This window comes from Excalfactoria chinensis, chromosome 2, assembly GCF_039878825.1.
Source record: "Excalfactoria chinensis isolate bCotChi1 chromosome 2, bCotChi1.hap2, whole genome shotgun sequence".
Lineage (NCBI taxonomy): Eukaryota > Metazoa > Chordata > Aves > Galliformes > Phasianidae > Excalfactoria > Excalfactoria chinensis.
In genome coordinates, this window is record NC_092826.1 from 79754172 (window position 1) to 79766674 (window position 12503).

At 39.6% G+C, this 12503-nt stretch overlaps 1 protein-coding gene across 4 annotated transcripts in view; it reads left to right on the top strand.

Annotated features, from left to right (window-relative positions):
• The window catches only part of FARS2 (phenylalanyl-tRNA synthetase 2, mitochondrial), a 239858-nt gene that overhangs the window by 56289 nt on the left and 171066 nt on the right, over nt 1-12503 (top strand). For all 4 annotated transcript variants that reach the window (XM_072327757.1, XM_072327756.1, XM_072327759.1 and 1 more), the window contains one exon: nt 2633-3256. In XM_072327757.1, coding sequence (XP_072183858.1) covers nt 2651-3256 — 606 coding nt within the window. In that variant the 5' untranslated portion in view covers nt 2633-2650. The remainder of the gene's footprint in view (nt 1-2632; nt 3257-12503) is intronic.

Sequence of the window (12503 nt, forward strand, 5' to 3'; positions counted from 1 at the left end):
ATCCTTAGGTATGTCACGACTTGCATACTTTTGCAATGCGTACAACAAAACATTAAAACATACATTGTTGCTAGTTTATACAGGTATATTGTTAATTATTTTAACTTCTCCTCTTTGGATCCTTTATTACTCAGGTCTTATTTGTCCAGCACCAAAAATCAGTAGTTCTATTTCAGACAGCTGGACAGGAGCTGCAGTTTTGTACCTATGACTTCTACCTAATAACTACAAATTGCTTCACTTATATAATGAGATCTTGAAATAAAATATTCTTATCTTATTCTAAATGCAGAAACAACATTTGATTCCCACAACTTACATTTAACATCAGTTATTTATTGTTGCTAGAAAGGTAAAAGTGCTCCTTATATTCTATTCTGGCTCTTCTGACTTAAATATTTTGTTGGTGCCAGATCTTCTTGCTTTTTTCCCCTTTGTTCTCTATGACTTGTTTTTCCCCATAAACGTAATTTGTCATCAGTTGAGTTGAAGGAAGTGACATACTTATTTTGATTGATCCTGGAAATGATGTGTATGTTTCTGTGGTCAGTGAGGGAAGCAGAAGAGTGTGCCAATGGAGAACTAAAGTGTTTGCGGCACTGTTGTTTGAGTCTGCTCCAGTTTCTCCCTTACTGTTTGTTGGTTGTTTTCGGCCCTTGGATAACTGGATAACTCTGTAACCTGTGGAGAAGTGTTAAGTTAGTCTCTTTCTCTTTTATTTTTTTACTACTTCCAGTAGATTTTCTTTATATTAGGACAGAAACACAGACAGTAAGACAGTTCAGGCATAAGCATAATGTTAAGGTAATAACTCTGAAGTAACCTAATCCATTCCCCTCCCCATATATGTTTGTGACCAGAATGTATCACACGATCTGAAAAACTAGATCTGAGAAATGAACATTTCAGAACAATCAGAGGCTGAACAGCAAATGAATACATTAAGAAGAGTCTCCCTTAAAAGTCGAACATCTTGAAATAGAAAATAAACAAACAAATACCCCTTTTGTTTTTATTTTTTTTTCAAGCTCTTGTTCTGTTCTGTTTTCTTTTCCGTAACACTGTAAATCCTGAGAACTGTTTATGTGAAAGTTAAACTTGTGATTCTCAAAGGAATGGCATTTAGGAAAGAAGCAAACATCACGAGATTCATGATAAAGTCATGAGAGTTCTTATATTACAGTTACGTATAAGTTTTGAATTGATTTTTTTTAGCAAAATAAATGTATGGGCAGATGGTGATATTTACTTAAGGGAAACTGAATACATTATCTGACTAGAATTGGATATTTCAAGCAGCTGTTTGAAAATGAGAACTCGCTTTCCATGAAGGAGAACGTATGTTTGGGGAAAAAGGAGCCTCTCATTTCAAACCATAATGCTGTCCAGCGCTTAGGCTGTGTCAGAGGGCTTCCTATTACGTGTGTGTGTGAATTGATCAGTGGGAGAACCTGAATAGAAGTGGCCAAGAACTAACATGGGATATCTTACTGTGCCATGACTATCTAGCCTGTATTTATTTTGATATAGTGAGTTACTCTTGCTTCAGAAAATAAATCTGTAGAGAATACACAGACCAGAGGAATGGAAATCAGATATAAGCAGAACTGTTAACTGAATTTGAAGGGCTGTGTATTCTAAAACATACCTGTTCTAATCTCTTTTTGGAGCTTAAGTATTTTACTGGAATCTCTGCCAATATTTGTGAAGCCCAACTATTGATCTTCAAGTGATTGAACATCTCAGTATGGGCTTACATGTTTTGAGTGCCTGAAGGCATTGTGATCCTCAGAACTCTTTGCTTACAGAATTATCTCTTCAAGAGCTACAAAGTCATCCTTGTTTATGCATGGAATATAAAGAGAGTCTGTTTCTAAATAGAGTGGATGTGTAAAGACGGTACATTGGGTAGACAGACACATCCTGCAGAATCGTATCATTTAACTGACTTTCCTGATAACTATCAGGACTTCCTCCAGTACAATGGCATAAGCAGTAAAAACAAGTATTCTGAAAGCATTTGGAAAAGGGGTTTTATACATATCCCAAAATGTTAACACTAATTTGGACTTTGTGGAATCTTTTAAAAATCTTATGTGTGAGCTTCATATGATGTTTAAATACAAAATAGCAGTGGTTGTGCAGTGTGCACTACATATGCATTTGATTGGTATGAAATTCCATTGGGCCTGCTAGTGGCAGAGAACAATATGTTAATGCCAGGGTCTTTTTCCATAAGCTGGCCTATGTCCACTGAATAGTGTTGCAACATTTCCGAGCTTCTCATCTTCAGTAGTCTGCTATTGCCTAATATTTTAATGCCACCATTTTAAATGTTATGTTTCCTCATTTGTAAAGTTTTGCAGTATCTGGAATGAGATTAAGACTAGGTCTGGTGTCATTAATAGTGAGGCAGTGGTGCAGAAGACTGATAATTGAACAAGATATCCTACCTGAAGTTTGATCATAAGGTTATTTCTCCTCCAAAGTCAGAACAGTAGTCTGTAATGGGAACTTCATCATATTAATCAAGCAGACATTTGGATTTCACTTATCCATGAGTTGCTAGCAATTTCTGCAATGAGACTGAAGATACAAACTTGAAATTTGTTTTTTTTTTCTTCTCTTTTAGGTTATAAGAGAGTTTGCAATGGCGATGCTCTGGAAATTCATGAGAGTAGCCAGGTATTCTAAAACAGCTTTACCACCAAAAATAAAAGTAAGAGGAATTCCGACCCATTCAAGGCAGTCTGTACCTTCAGATTTTGCTGCCAGCGTACCCTGCTCAAATACTGTGGAACTGTTTGGTAAATCTTATCCTCAAGATGACTACACCAATGTCACAGAGAAGATTCTTTCCAAAGTGGGGAAGAACTTGCATAACAAAAAGCATCACCCTCTGTGGCTAATCAAGGAGCAGGTGAAGGACCACTTTTACAAGCAATATACAGGACGCCGTGGGAATCCGCTCTTTTCTGTCTATGATGGTCTTTCTCCAGTGGTTACAGTGCAGCAGAATTTTGATAAGTTACTTGTCCCACGGGACCATGTCAGCAGAAGAAAGGAGGATAACTATTACTTGAATCGTGATCACATGTTAAGAGCACACACATCAGCTCACCAGTGGGACTTGATACACTCCGGTCTAGATGCTTTTCTGGCAGTGGGAGATGTTTACCGCCGTGATACAATTGACAGCACCCACTACCCAGTCTTTCATCAGATGGAAGGAGTGCGGCTCTTCTCCTGTCATGAGGTAGGAATTCTTTAGTTGAACTGGAAGAGATTTGGGGTAAGTTGCATGGTCATGTATTTGCTATGAGGAATGTACATGCACACAAACAAGTTACCACAACACAGCTGTTACACAGTATGCTGATAAGGATCAAGTGATTGGTCATGTATTAATACTTCTAATTTGGGAAAAATACAGGTGAAAAAGTGGAATTTGATAACAAGTGTGCAAGCTTCCCCAGAAAAATATGGAAAACCAGAACAGTGTTATTGAAAGCTAGCAAAAGAAAACAGTATCTGAAAGCAGAAAGCTTGCTCAGCTAACAATTTGCACATTTCAGTTCTCGTTCTATCAAAAATCCCTTCCAGTAAAGTCATTTCATCTCAGACTTTGTCATATTAATACTTGAAGGACTCGTGGATGTGAACTGTTGCAGCCATATCCAGAATGAAGCTTTTTTTCTGTCATCTTTTTTCTTTTAATAGCTCCAAGCTTCTGTAAATGAAGATTTGTTTGTAATGAATTGTTCCATTCTTTATTTGATCTTAAAACTGTTTTGAAGGATTCATCTGTTGCAGCCGGCAGTTATGGGCTTGCAGTACACACACAGTAAACAAAAGGGAGTCCAGAGACATCAGCTAAAGAGCGCTAGGTAGATGTCCAAGACTTCTAAGTCTCTGTGTTCTATTGGCACAACTTTCATGTTCTGCAGATGCATGAACGTCATTAAGCATTCTGTGGTATCATTGATGAGTGGTGTATATAAGCCAGTTTGTTTTCCAAACAGTGATTGATTCATATAATTTGTGTATGCTTGTAGCGATACTGCCAAATTCCCATCTATATAACTAAAACTACCTTATTCTAATACTGAGATGTTGACTGTTCTTAATTTGGCTGCCAATGGGTGACAGGAGCTTGGCAGGGAAGCCTGATGGGTTTGGATGCCTGAGGGAAAACTAGGGAAATCACAGTGCACTGCTTTTCTTGCTGGTGGGAAAGGTTCATGCTGTCTTCGGTGGTGTTTCCCACCCCATGCTGCCACTTCCTTTTGCACCATGAAAAAGTTGTCTGTATCTGGAGATGGCTTGGGAGCTATATGGTATCGAAAGCAGCTTGCAACCACTTCTTTGGTAATTGGGAAATGGACATCTTGCACCTTTATCCAAAATTTGTTTGCTGTTCTTTCTCATAGGCCTGCAAGGATGTGTGTGATGGAAGAAATGGAAAATACATTATAAAAATGCTGTCTCTTAAATATTTTATGCTCGTGCCATGTTTTTCGCTTCAGCAGGAGGTCGAACATCCAGATCTTATCTGTCACAAAATTATAGCATCTACACTCAGAATTTCTACAAATGTTGGTATGGTTGATCTAATTACTGACATTATTGTCAAAGAATGTGTTTCTTAAGAAATTCTGGCCCTCAGGAAAGAATATTTCTTTCTCTTGTACAAACTTAATAACAGGAATAATAACAGGATTTAATGAGTGGGAAGAAATTTGCAGCAACGTTCACTGACATTATCTAGTTAGTAATACAGGATGTAGAACCATCTGATTCATTGCATTATAGTTTGTTTCTCCTTCTCTTCTTTTTTTCCCCCAAGAGAATGATTGAGATGTTATTGGAGGAGGCTGAGGGGAGACCTTATCGCTCTCTTCCAGTACCTGAAAGGTTCTTACAGTGAGAGTGGGGCAGGTCTCTTCTCACTAGTGACAAGTGACAGGACGAGGGGAAATGGCCTCAAGTTGCACCAGGGCAAGTTTAGGCTGGATATTAGGAAGAACTTCTTTACAGAAAGGGTAGTTAGGTACTGGAATAGGCTCCCCAGGGAGGTGGTTGAATCGCCATCCCTGGATGTGTTTAAGAGCCGTTTGGATGTGGTACTCAGGGATATGATTTAGCAGAGGTTTTTTTTTAGAGATGGGGTACTGGTTAGGCTGCGGTTGGACTTGATGATCTTCAAGGTCTTTTCCAACCTGGGTAATTCTATGATTCTATGATTCTATGGAGAATGCTAGTATGTGATGAATTCGAAGTTAGCTGTGTGTTGTAAGCAGAGAATGTGTCTGTCTCTCAAGAGTGAAAGTCCTTCCTGTCAGCTTTCTAAGCTGATGAACAAAGAAGTGTGGCATGGAGCACAGCGGTTACATTTTTTGTTTGTTAGGCAACGGGCATTAATTCTAAACCCGAGGATGATCTAAAGCATCCCTTTCGCTTCAGTTACAGACTGAATACTGGTAGAGCCTTGCAGTATGTAAAGCTTCTTACAGGCATCATCCCTAGAGCCTCGTGGAAAAAAAATGAATGTGTAATTGTGAAATTTCACCAGAGACTGGTTCTGCGTTTTATATTCTTGTTGCCTGTTGAAAATAATGTGAAAAATTTAAATAATTCTAAAAGGAACTGTCTGAATGGGGGAAAAAAATAAATAAAAACCACCACGATTTAATGCAGGTAGCACTACATGAGATAAATATTTTTTCTATTTTTATATTCATTTATTTATACTCATGTTTGAATTATAACGTACTGAACGGGACTATGTGACTGTCAGGACCTGCTACCTTCATCTCAGACTTTCCATTCATAACCACACGCGCAGGCTCTAGCGAGGAGATTTTCGCAGTACTGAGGATAAGAAGATTGGCAGCTAAAGGAAAGAACTGTAAGCCCTAGGTGAATTTCATTCTGTGTGCTACGGCTGCTTTACTGCCCTACTTTGTACTTTTGATGCGTATGCATTTATCACTTGTTTTTTCATCAATGGAAGCAACCACAGAATGGGGGAGGATGGGAATGAGAGAAGTGGTGAAAAAAGCTCAAAATCTAGAATCTGAATTTAGAGGAATTTGCCATCTCATCTCAGTTTGGGAAGGACGATAAAGGTCAGTTCATCCACGGCTGAAATTTGAAGCAGGATAAGGAAGAGTAGAAGTGTCTCTTATTTTCAAGGTCTGTAGACAAGGCTGGGTTAAAAACTTCTGCCCTTTAAACCTTTGTTGTAACTCTTCGCAGTATTGAAGTGAAAATTAACACCAAAGCCAGACCTGCATTTATCCTCTTAAAAGGGCACACAGAGTTTTCTCCTTTGAAGGCATAAAAATTCTTTGGATCGACAGTATTGGTACTTCTGCAGTCAGGTTGGAGTTGTTGGAAATTCCTGTGTGGAACTGAAATGAAATGGTTTCTGCACTCTGCGGTGGTCTCAGTGCAATTCTTAGGCACACGTCTTTGCAAGCACACCTTCAGTTCTACAACCTGAGCTTCATGCTTTGTCTAGGTACCCAGTGTGTTCAGTACTGAATCTTTGAGCTGCAGATCATACTGGGTTTAGGCTTAGTTGGGTGATCTAAGTGATCATAGTGGTTTCATCCAACCTTAACAAGTCTATGGTTTATGCAGCTTATGGAAAGAGAAAAAAAAAACCTCAACTAAATTATACTTCACGCATATTCACCACCAGAGGGAGCCAATATAAACCCAATGGCAATCGCAAAACATTCAGTTGAGAACAAATATTGTTTACATGTTGGAAGGAGACTTTATAAGGTATTTTATAGTCTGTATTGAATTATACATAAATTTTAATGGGAGCAGATGTGAAAACTTACGAATTGCTATTCTAATTTACTAAACTCATTCCAATGGAGGCCAATATCAGATTGTTCAGATGGGAAAATAATGCTCTCATCAGTCTATCTGATCATGCTAGCATCTGAAAACTATCAATAGGGAAACTGGGAAAAAGAATTTGGGATACTTATTTATTCTTTATTGAAAATTTGCTATTTCCTCCAAAAACGTGTTTTGTGAAGGAGCAATGAAAAAAAGTATAAATTTGGTTAAGAAGAACAACTGCTCCTCCAAAGCAATGGCAGTTGGCATCTGTGAATTCCTTCTCATTTTGCAGTTCTGTATCATTGCAACAAACCATTTCCATATTGTAGCTTCATGGCATTTACAACCTGAAACATTAAGACTCTTGTCCTACATAATACAAATGTAGACGTTTCTCTTTCTCTTATAAACTTATTCTTCTGATCATCTTATACTTCTGTATCTTTGCCCTTTTCTTCATGCTTTGGGGTAGGCAGGTGTGAATACCTGATCCAAGTATGTCCTCTTGTCCTCTTTTTTCTTCATCATTTATTTGCTTTTTGTTTGCTTATTTCATTATTTAATCACTGGACGCCATACCAGGTTCTGCTTTTCACTGCCAAGACTGACATGGCAATATCATGTCAGGTCAGGCACTGGAATGGACTGCCCAGGGAGCTGGTGGAGTCACCAACCCTGGGGTTATTCAAGGAACGACTGGATGTTGTGTTGAGGGACATGGTTTAGTGGGAGCTATTGGTAATAGGTGAACGGTTGGACTGGATGATCTTTTAGGTCTTTTCCAACCTTGGTGATCCTATGATTCTATGATTCTATCTTTTGGTTTGTTTTCTCTGTAGTATTACTGCAGCTCTGGACACTGTTTCTGCTCTGGTGTTTTATCAAATGAAATCTCTGCCCTGCCCTTTTTTTTTCCTTTTTTTTCCCTTTTTTTTTTTTTCCTCACATGCAAAGGAATTGGAATAAATATACTGTGTTTCAGGGATCAACCCACTATATAGAGATTTGGACAATGCTCCTCAGTGAATCAGCTGGCAATGGCTAAGGACTGTGTGAGGAGTTGGTAACTGTTGCCAGATGGCAGGTTGGTGTGTTAGTCTCTTTGAGGAAGGCCATTTGCTTCCTATTGTGTAATTGAATCTGTGAATCAGAGGGAATTTTGCATTTCCTGGCTACTTTGAGATGATACTGTTAAGGTGGAGTTCCATTCTTCTCTTCTGCAGGTGATAAAATTCACTCCAGGATGGGCATTTCCAAGGTGTGTCCTTACATGAATCCATCCATGCTTGTGACAACTCGTGATGCAAGTGCAGTGTGCCAGCAGTTGCTGGGCCCATATCTTAAACACATCCAGATGTGGGTACTCAAGAAGGTTGCTTGCATCAGCTTATGGAGCTGGGAGTCTCACTGAAACATGTCACATAATTGGAAGATTGAAAACTGAAAGATCCTGAAATTAAGGAGACCACTCTGCAGGCTCGTTGCTCAAAGTGATTTTCACCATTCTCTCCCCAAACCAGTGCTTGGTTGGTTGCAAAGAGTATCCTGTTGTGCACCTCTGGCCTGTTTCTCTCTTTGACACTGGATTGGGGTGCACATTTATGCATTTCATCGTATTGGAGTCTGATTGGAGCTGACAATAAGTTTTCTTTCTGATGAACCATTTTCAGATGGCATCATCTTCATCGTTCCTAATCCTTCAGTTTATTGTTACAGCGCATTAAAGATGTTGTGGTAATGGTTTGCTATTCCTAAGTGGATTTAGAGTGCAGCCGTTTGCTTATTTATAGAGATATTCACTGGGACTAGAGAGTCATATTGTACTAGGTTTGGCAAGGAGGACTGTTGCCACATGCAGATGCATGTAGAGCTGGTCTTCAGTGCCTCTTTGTTCATAGGGGTAAGTATGTGAGCATGATGTATTCATTATCTTAATACTGGAGCATGCATGGCTGGTAGGAGTAATAAACAACTTCATTGTTTAAAGCCAAGGTGTAGTCACAGACCTTCCTGATCCAAAACCTAATATTAATGCCAGCTTCCTGCAAAGAGAAACTTAATCTTTTCCTGAACCCTAAATGTACAGATAGTGAAGTGGTGTGAGATTTGAGGCTGTTGAGCGACTGAAGAAACACTGGGGTCCTTGTTGAAATCATACATGTGAATTCTGTACTCCATGCCATGTTGAGAAATACAGTAAAGTACTTACAAAGGAGCATAGCTTCATTTTTCTTTGTTCCAAGCTTTACACATTACTAAATTTTATTTTATTCTTATTATGAGCTGTCCTGATGTGAGTAAGAATAAAGTTCATGCCAGATGGTAAGGTCACTTTAATTCTTTTATGCTGCCTTCTTTGTAATGCAGCATCAGTCAGATATGATGGTAAACTACTGATAACTGCTATTATACTATAGCTGTTATACTGGTAACTCTTTTCTTTTTTTTTTACTTCTGCATAAGGACACAATACTCATTTTTTGAGCACTTATTTAAAGAAAGAACTTGTCCTTGCAATAGACAGAAACATAGGTATTTACTGGATGTTTACATGAAAGTTCTCTTCTGTTAGTGATAATTGATCATGTTGAATTCAATAGAATACTGTATTTTCTGCAGAATAAATGTATGTGAAGTAGTGAAATCTTCAATGTGCTGGGCTTTTTTTTCCCCAAGATTGATGGATATTTTTTCCATTTGTGGAAAACTTGGGGAGAACTGCCATCAAAAAGGAGCGATTGTACATAATCATTTTGCTTAAACTTTGACCTTCCTGGCTTTATGTATATAGAAACGTAGAGGTGTTTTTAATCCAAGACACATACTTAGTGCAGTTTGGTGATCATAATGGTGAAATTGGTCTACCATTTTTAACCTTCATATCTTGATAAAGTGATATCTGTGAATGGAATAAATAGTAATACACCTGTAAGGTACCTTTCATTCCTCGATCCCACCCTGTCCACTCTTGTGCTGGAATTGAGAGGAATTGACAAAGCCTTTATGGAGAACACTGATGTGAGGCCTGGCACCTGGCTGGAAGGTGGCCATTTTGTTACTGCAATCCATAGGTGACCAACTCTGCAAGGGCTGTGCTCCCATAGCCTGTGGGACACTGCCATTCAAAGTACCCTTGTTCCTATCCATACACCAGGACATCTCTCCATGCAGCAATTAATTACTGAGCTGACTTTGCAGCTTCTAACATCCCATGATTTCCTCTGTTCTCCAGAGTTTATTGAGGATAGTCTCTTCAGTTTATAGAAAAAAAAAAAAAAGAAAAGAAAAAAGCTGCCTGTAATGTGCAACTCAGAGCAGAAGCCCAACACGACCATGCCAAATGGCCAAAAGGGAGCCAGTTTCACTCCATTGACTACCACAGAAGCTTACGAGAACCCCATTACCTGGGCTACAGTACACTTTTGAGATTACCTTCCGGTGTTCAAAGCCAGATGGTTGATGGTCAATCTGCCCTACTGATAGTAATTTAATTGTAGGGTAGGTGTCATTTGCATCTTTCAGACAGTGCAAGAGTAATGCCAGTATGGAGGAAGGGGCCTTAATCTTTCAGGTGAGCACTTGAATAAAGAGTGTGCCATTTAACAGCATTATGCCTAGTTTTGTCAAGATGTGGCCTTTTGATTAGTGAAGACATTATTGTTGGATGGGTGACTCATTGTTTTGGTATGTATTTCTCTTTTTGCTACATAATTTGCATTTTTCGGCGGTGCACTAAGGAGATGGAATTGAGAGGTGTTTTCTCAATCTGCCAGTCAATTCTTCCGACTAGAAATACAAAGTTAAATGCTACTGATGGTTTGTGTTTATTGTTTTTAAAAAGTCACAGTATCACAGAGTGACCTGGGTTGGAAGGGACCTCAAGGATCATGAAGCTCTAACCCCCCTGCCTGGCAGGGCCACCAGACTTTCATGTTTACTAGATCAGGTTGCCCAGGGCCCCATCCAACCTGGCCTTGAAAACCTCCAGGGATGGGGAATCCACAACCTCCCTGGGCAGCCTGTTCCTCACCAGTCACCTAGTAAAGAGCTTCCCCCTAACGTCCAACCTAAATCTTCCCTCTTTCAACTTAAAACCATTTCCCCTTGTCCTGCTATTATCAGTTCTTTTGAAGAGTTGACTCCCCTCCTGGATATAGGTTCCCTTCAGGTACTGAAAGGCTGCAATGAGGTCACCCCGCAGCCTTCTTTTCTCCAGGCTGAACAAGCCCAGCTCCCTCAGCCTGTCCTCATAGGGCAGGTGCTCCAGCCCCCTGACCATCCTTGTGACCCTCTCCAACAGCTCTATGTCTTTCTTGTACTGAGGGCTCCATACCTGGACACAGTATTCCAGATGGGGCCTCACAAGAGCAGAGTAGAGAGGGATAATCACCTCCCTATCCCTACTGGCCACCTCTCTCCTGATGGAGCCCAGAATACCATTTGCTTTCTGAGCTGCAAGAGCACACTGTTGGCTCATGTTAAGTTTCCCATCCACCAGGACCCCCAGATCCTTCTCTGCCGAGCTACTCTCAAGGACAGGTCCCTATATCCTAGTTTCTGTACTGTGCGCAAGCTCCTTCTGCATGCATTTCATGTGTGTAAAATGTGCTATAAGATTGTCATTTAATTGTGGCCAGCATTTATAAACTACCAGAGGTTCATCTGCACCTCTTATAAGCATTTCATGCACTGAAGAAGTCAAGCTGCAACTAAAACAACTTCTGTGCACGTCCATGGATTGTTAAGATGCCTTTCATGGCATCTCTTGAATAAGAGCTAGTTATGCTTGAAGGTGCAATGTGTGATAGATTTAATGTGGAAAGTGGATGAGGAGGGGTAGAAAATGGCACTGGAGGCACTTTCACAATTAGATCTCCCTACCCTCCAAAAATTAAGAGCTATGTATCTGGAAGGATTTCCAACAAAATCCTCTTTGCAATGTAAAGCTGCTTGTCTCACTGAGACACAGGACATCTGAAGATGTGACTTAGTGAGTATGTTTTATTGGTCTCTTTGAAAGCATTTAGAATGACCACTATGTATCTGCCTGGGATACATACTTCTGGTACAGAAATGTATGAGGTTGTACAGGAAATCAGAAGTCTTCAACTTGCAACAAATGTAGTGGAGAGCGGCCTCTGCATGCAGGGCAAGCTGGTGCATCTCAAATAAAGATCACCTGCCCACCCCTGTGTGATGGGTGCTGTATATGGGAGAATGCAGGAAGATGGTTGTCCTTAGGCAGATAAACTGTACTGTACTGAAGGGTAATCAAATGATGGCAGCTTCAGGTCTCATTAAAAAATCAGTATGTTTTTGGAAGTTAGTTTGATTTCAACTGTTATAAAATGTGATGGGTTGTTGTGGTTGGTTTTTTTTTTTTTTGGGGGGGGGGGTAGAAAGGAAGGGAAGTATTTATCTTAGGTCATTATTTGATTCTTAAAAGTGTTGAAGTTGTGATTAATGCCACTGCATAGTGTAGTTTCTGGGTTAAAACTAACATATACTGTGCAGCGTGCTTTGTTTTGCATGATCACTTTTCTATTTCCTTTATAAATGATCTTTTTCCTGTGGCTAATCATATTGTTGAAATAAAAGAAATCTTACTTGAACATTTCCGTCCCTGTTATAATTATGTGTCA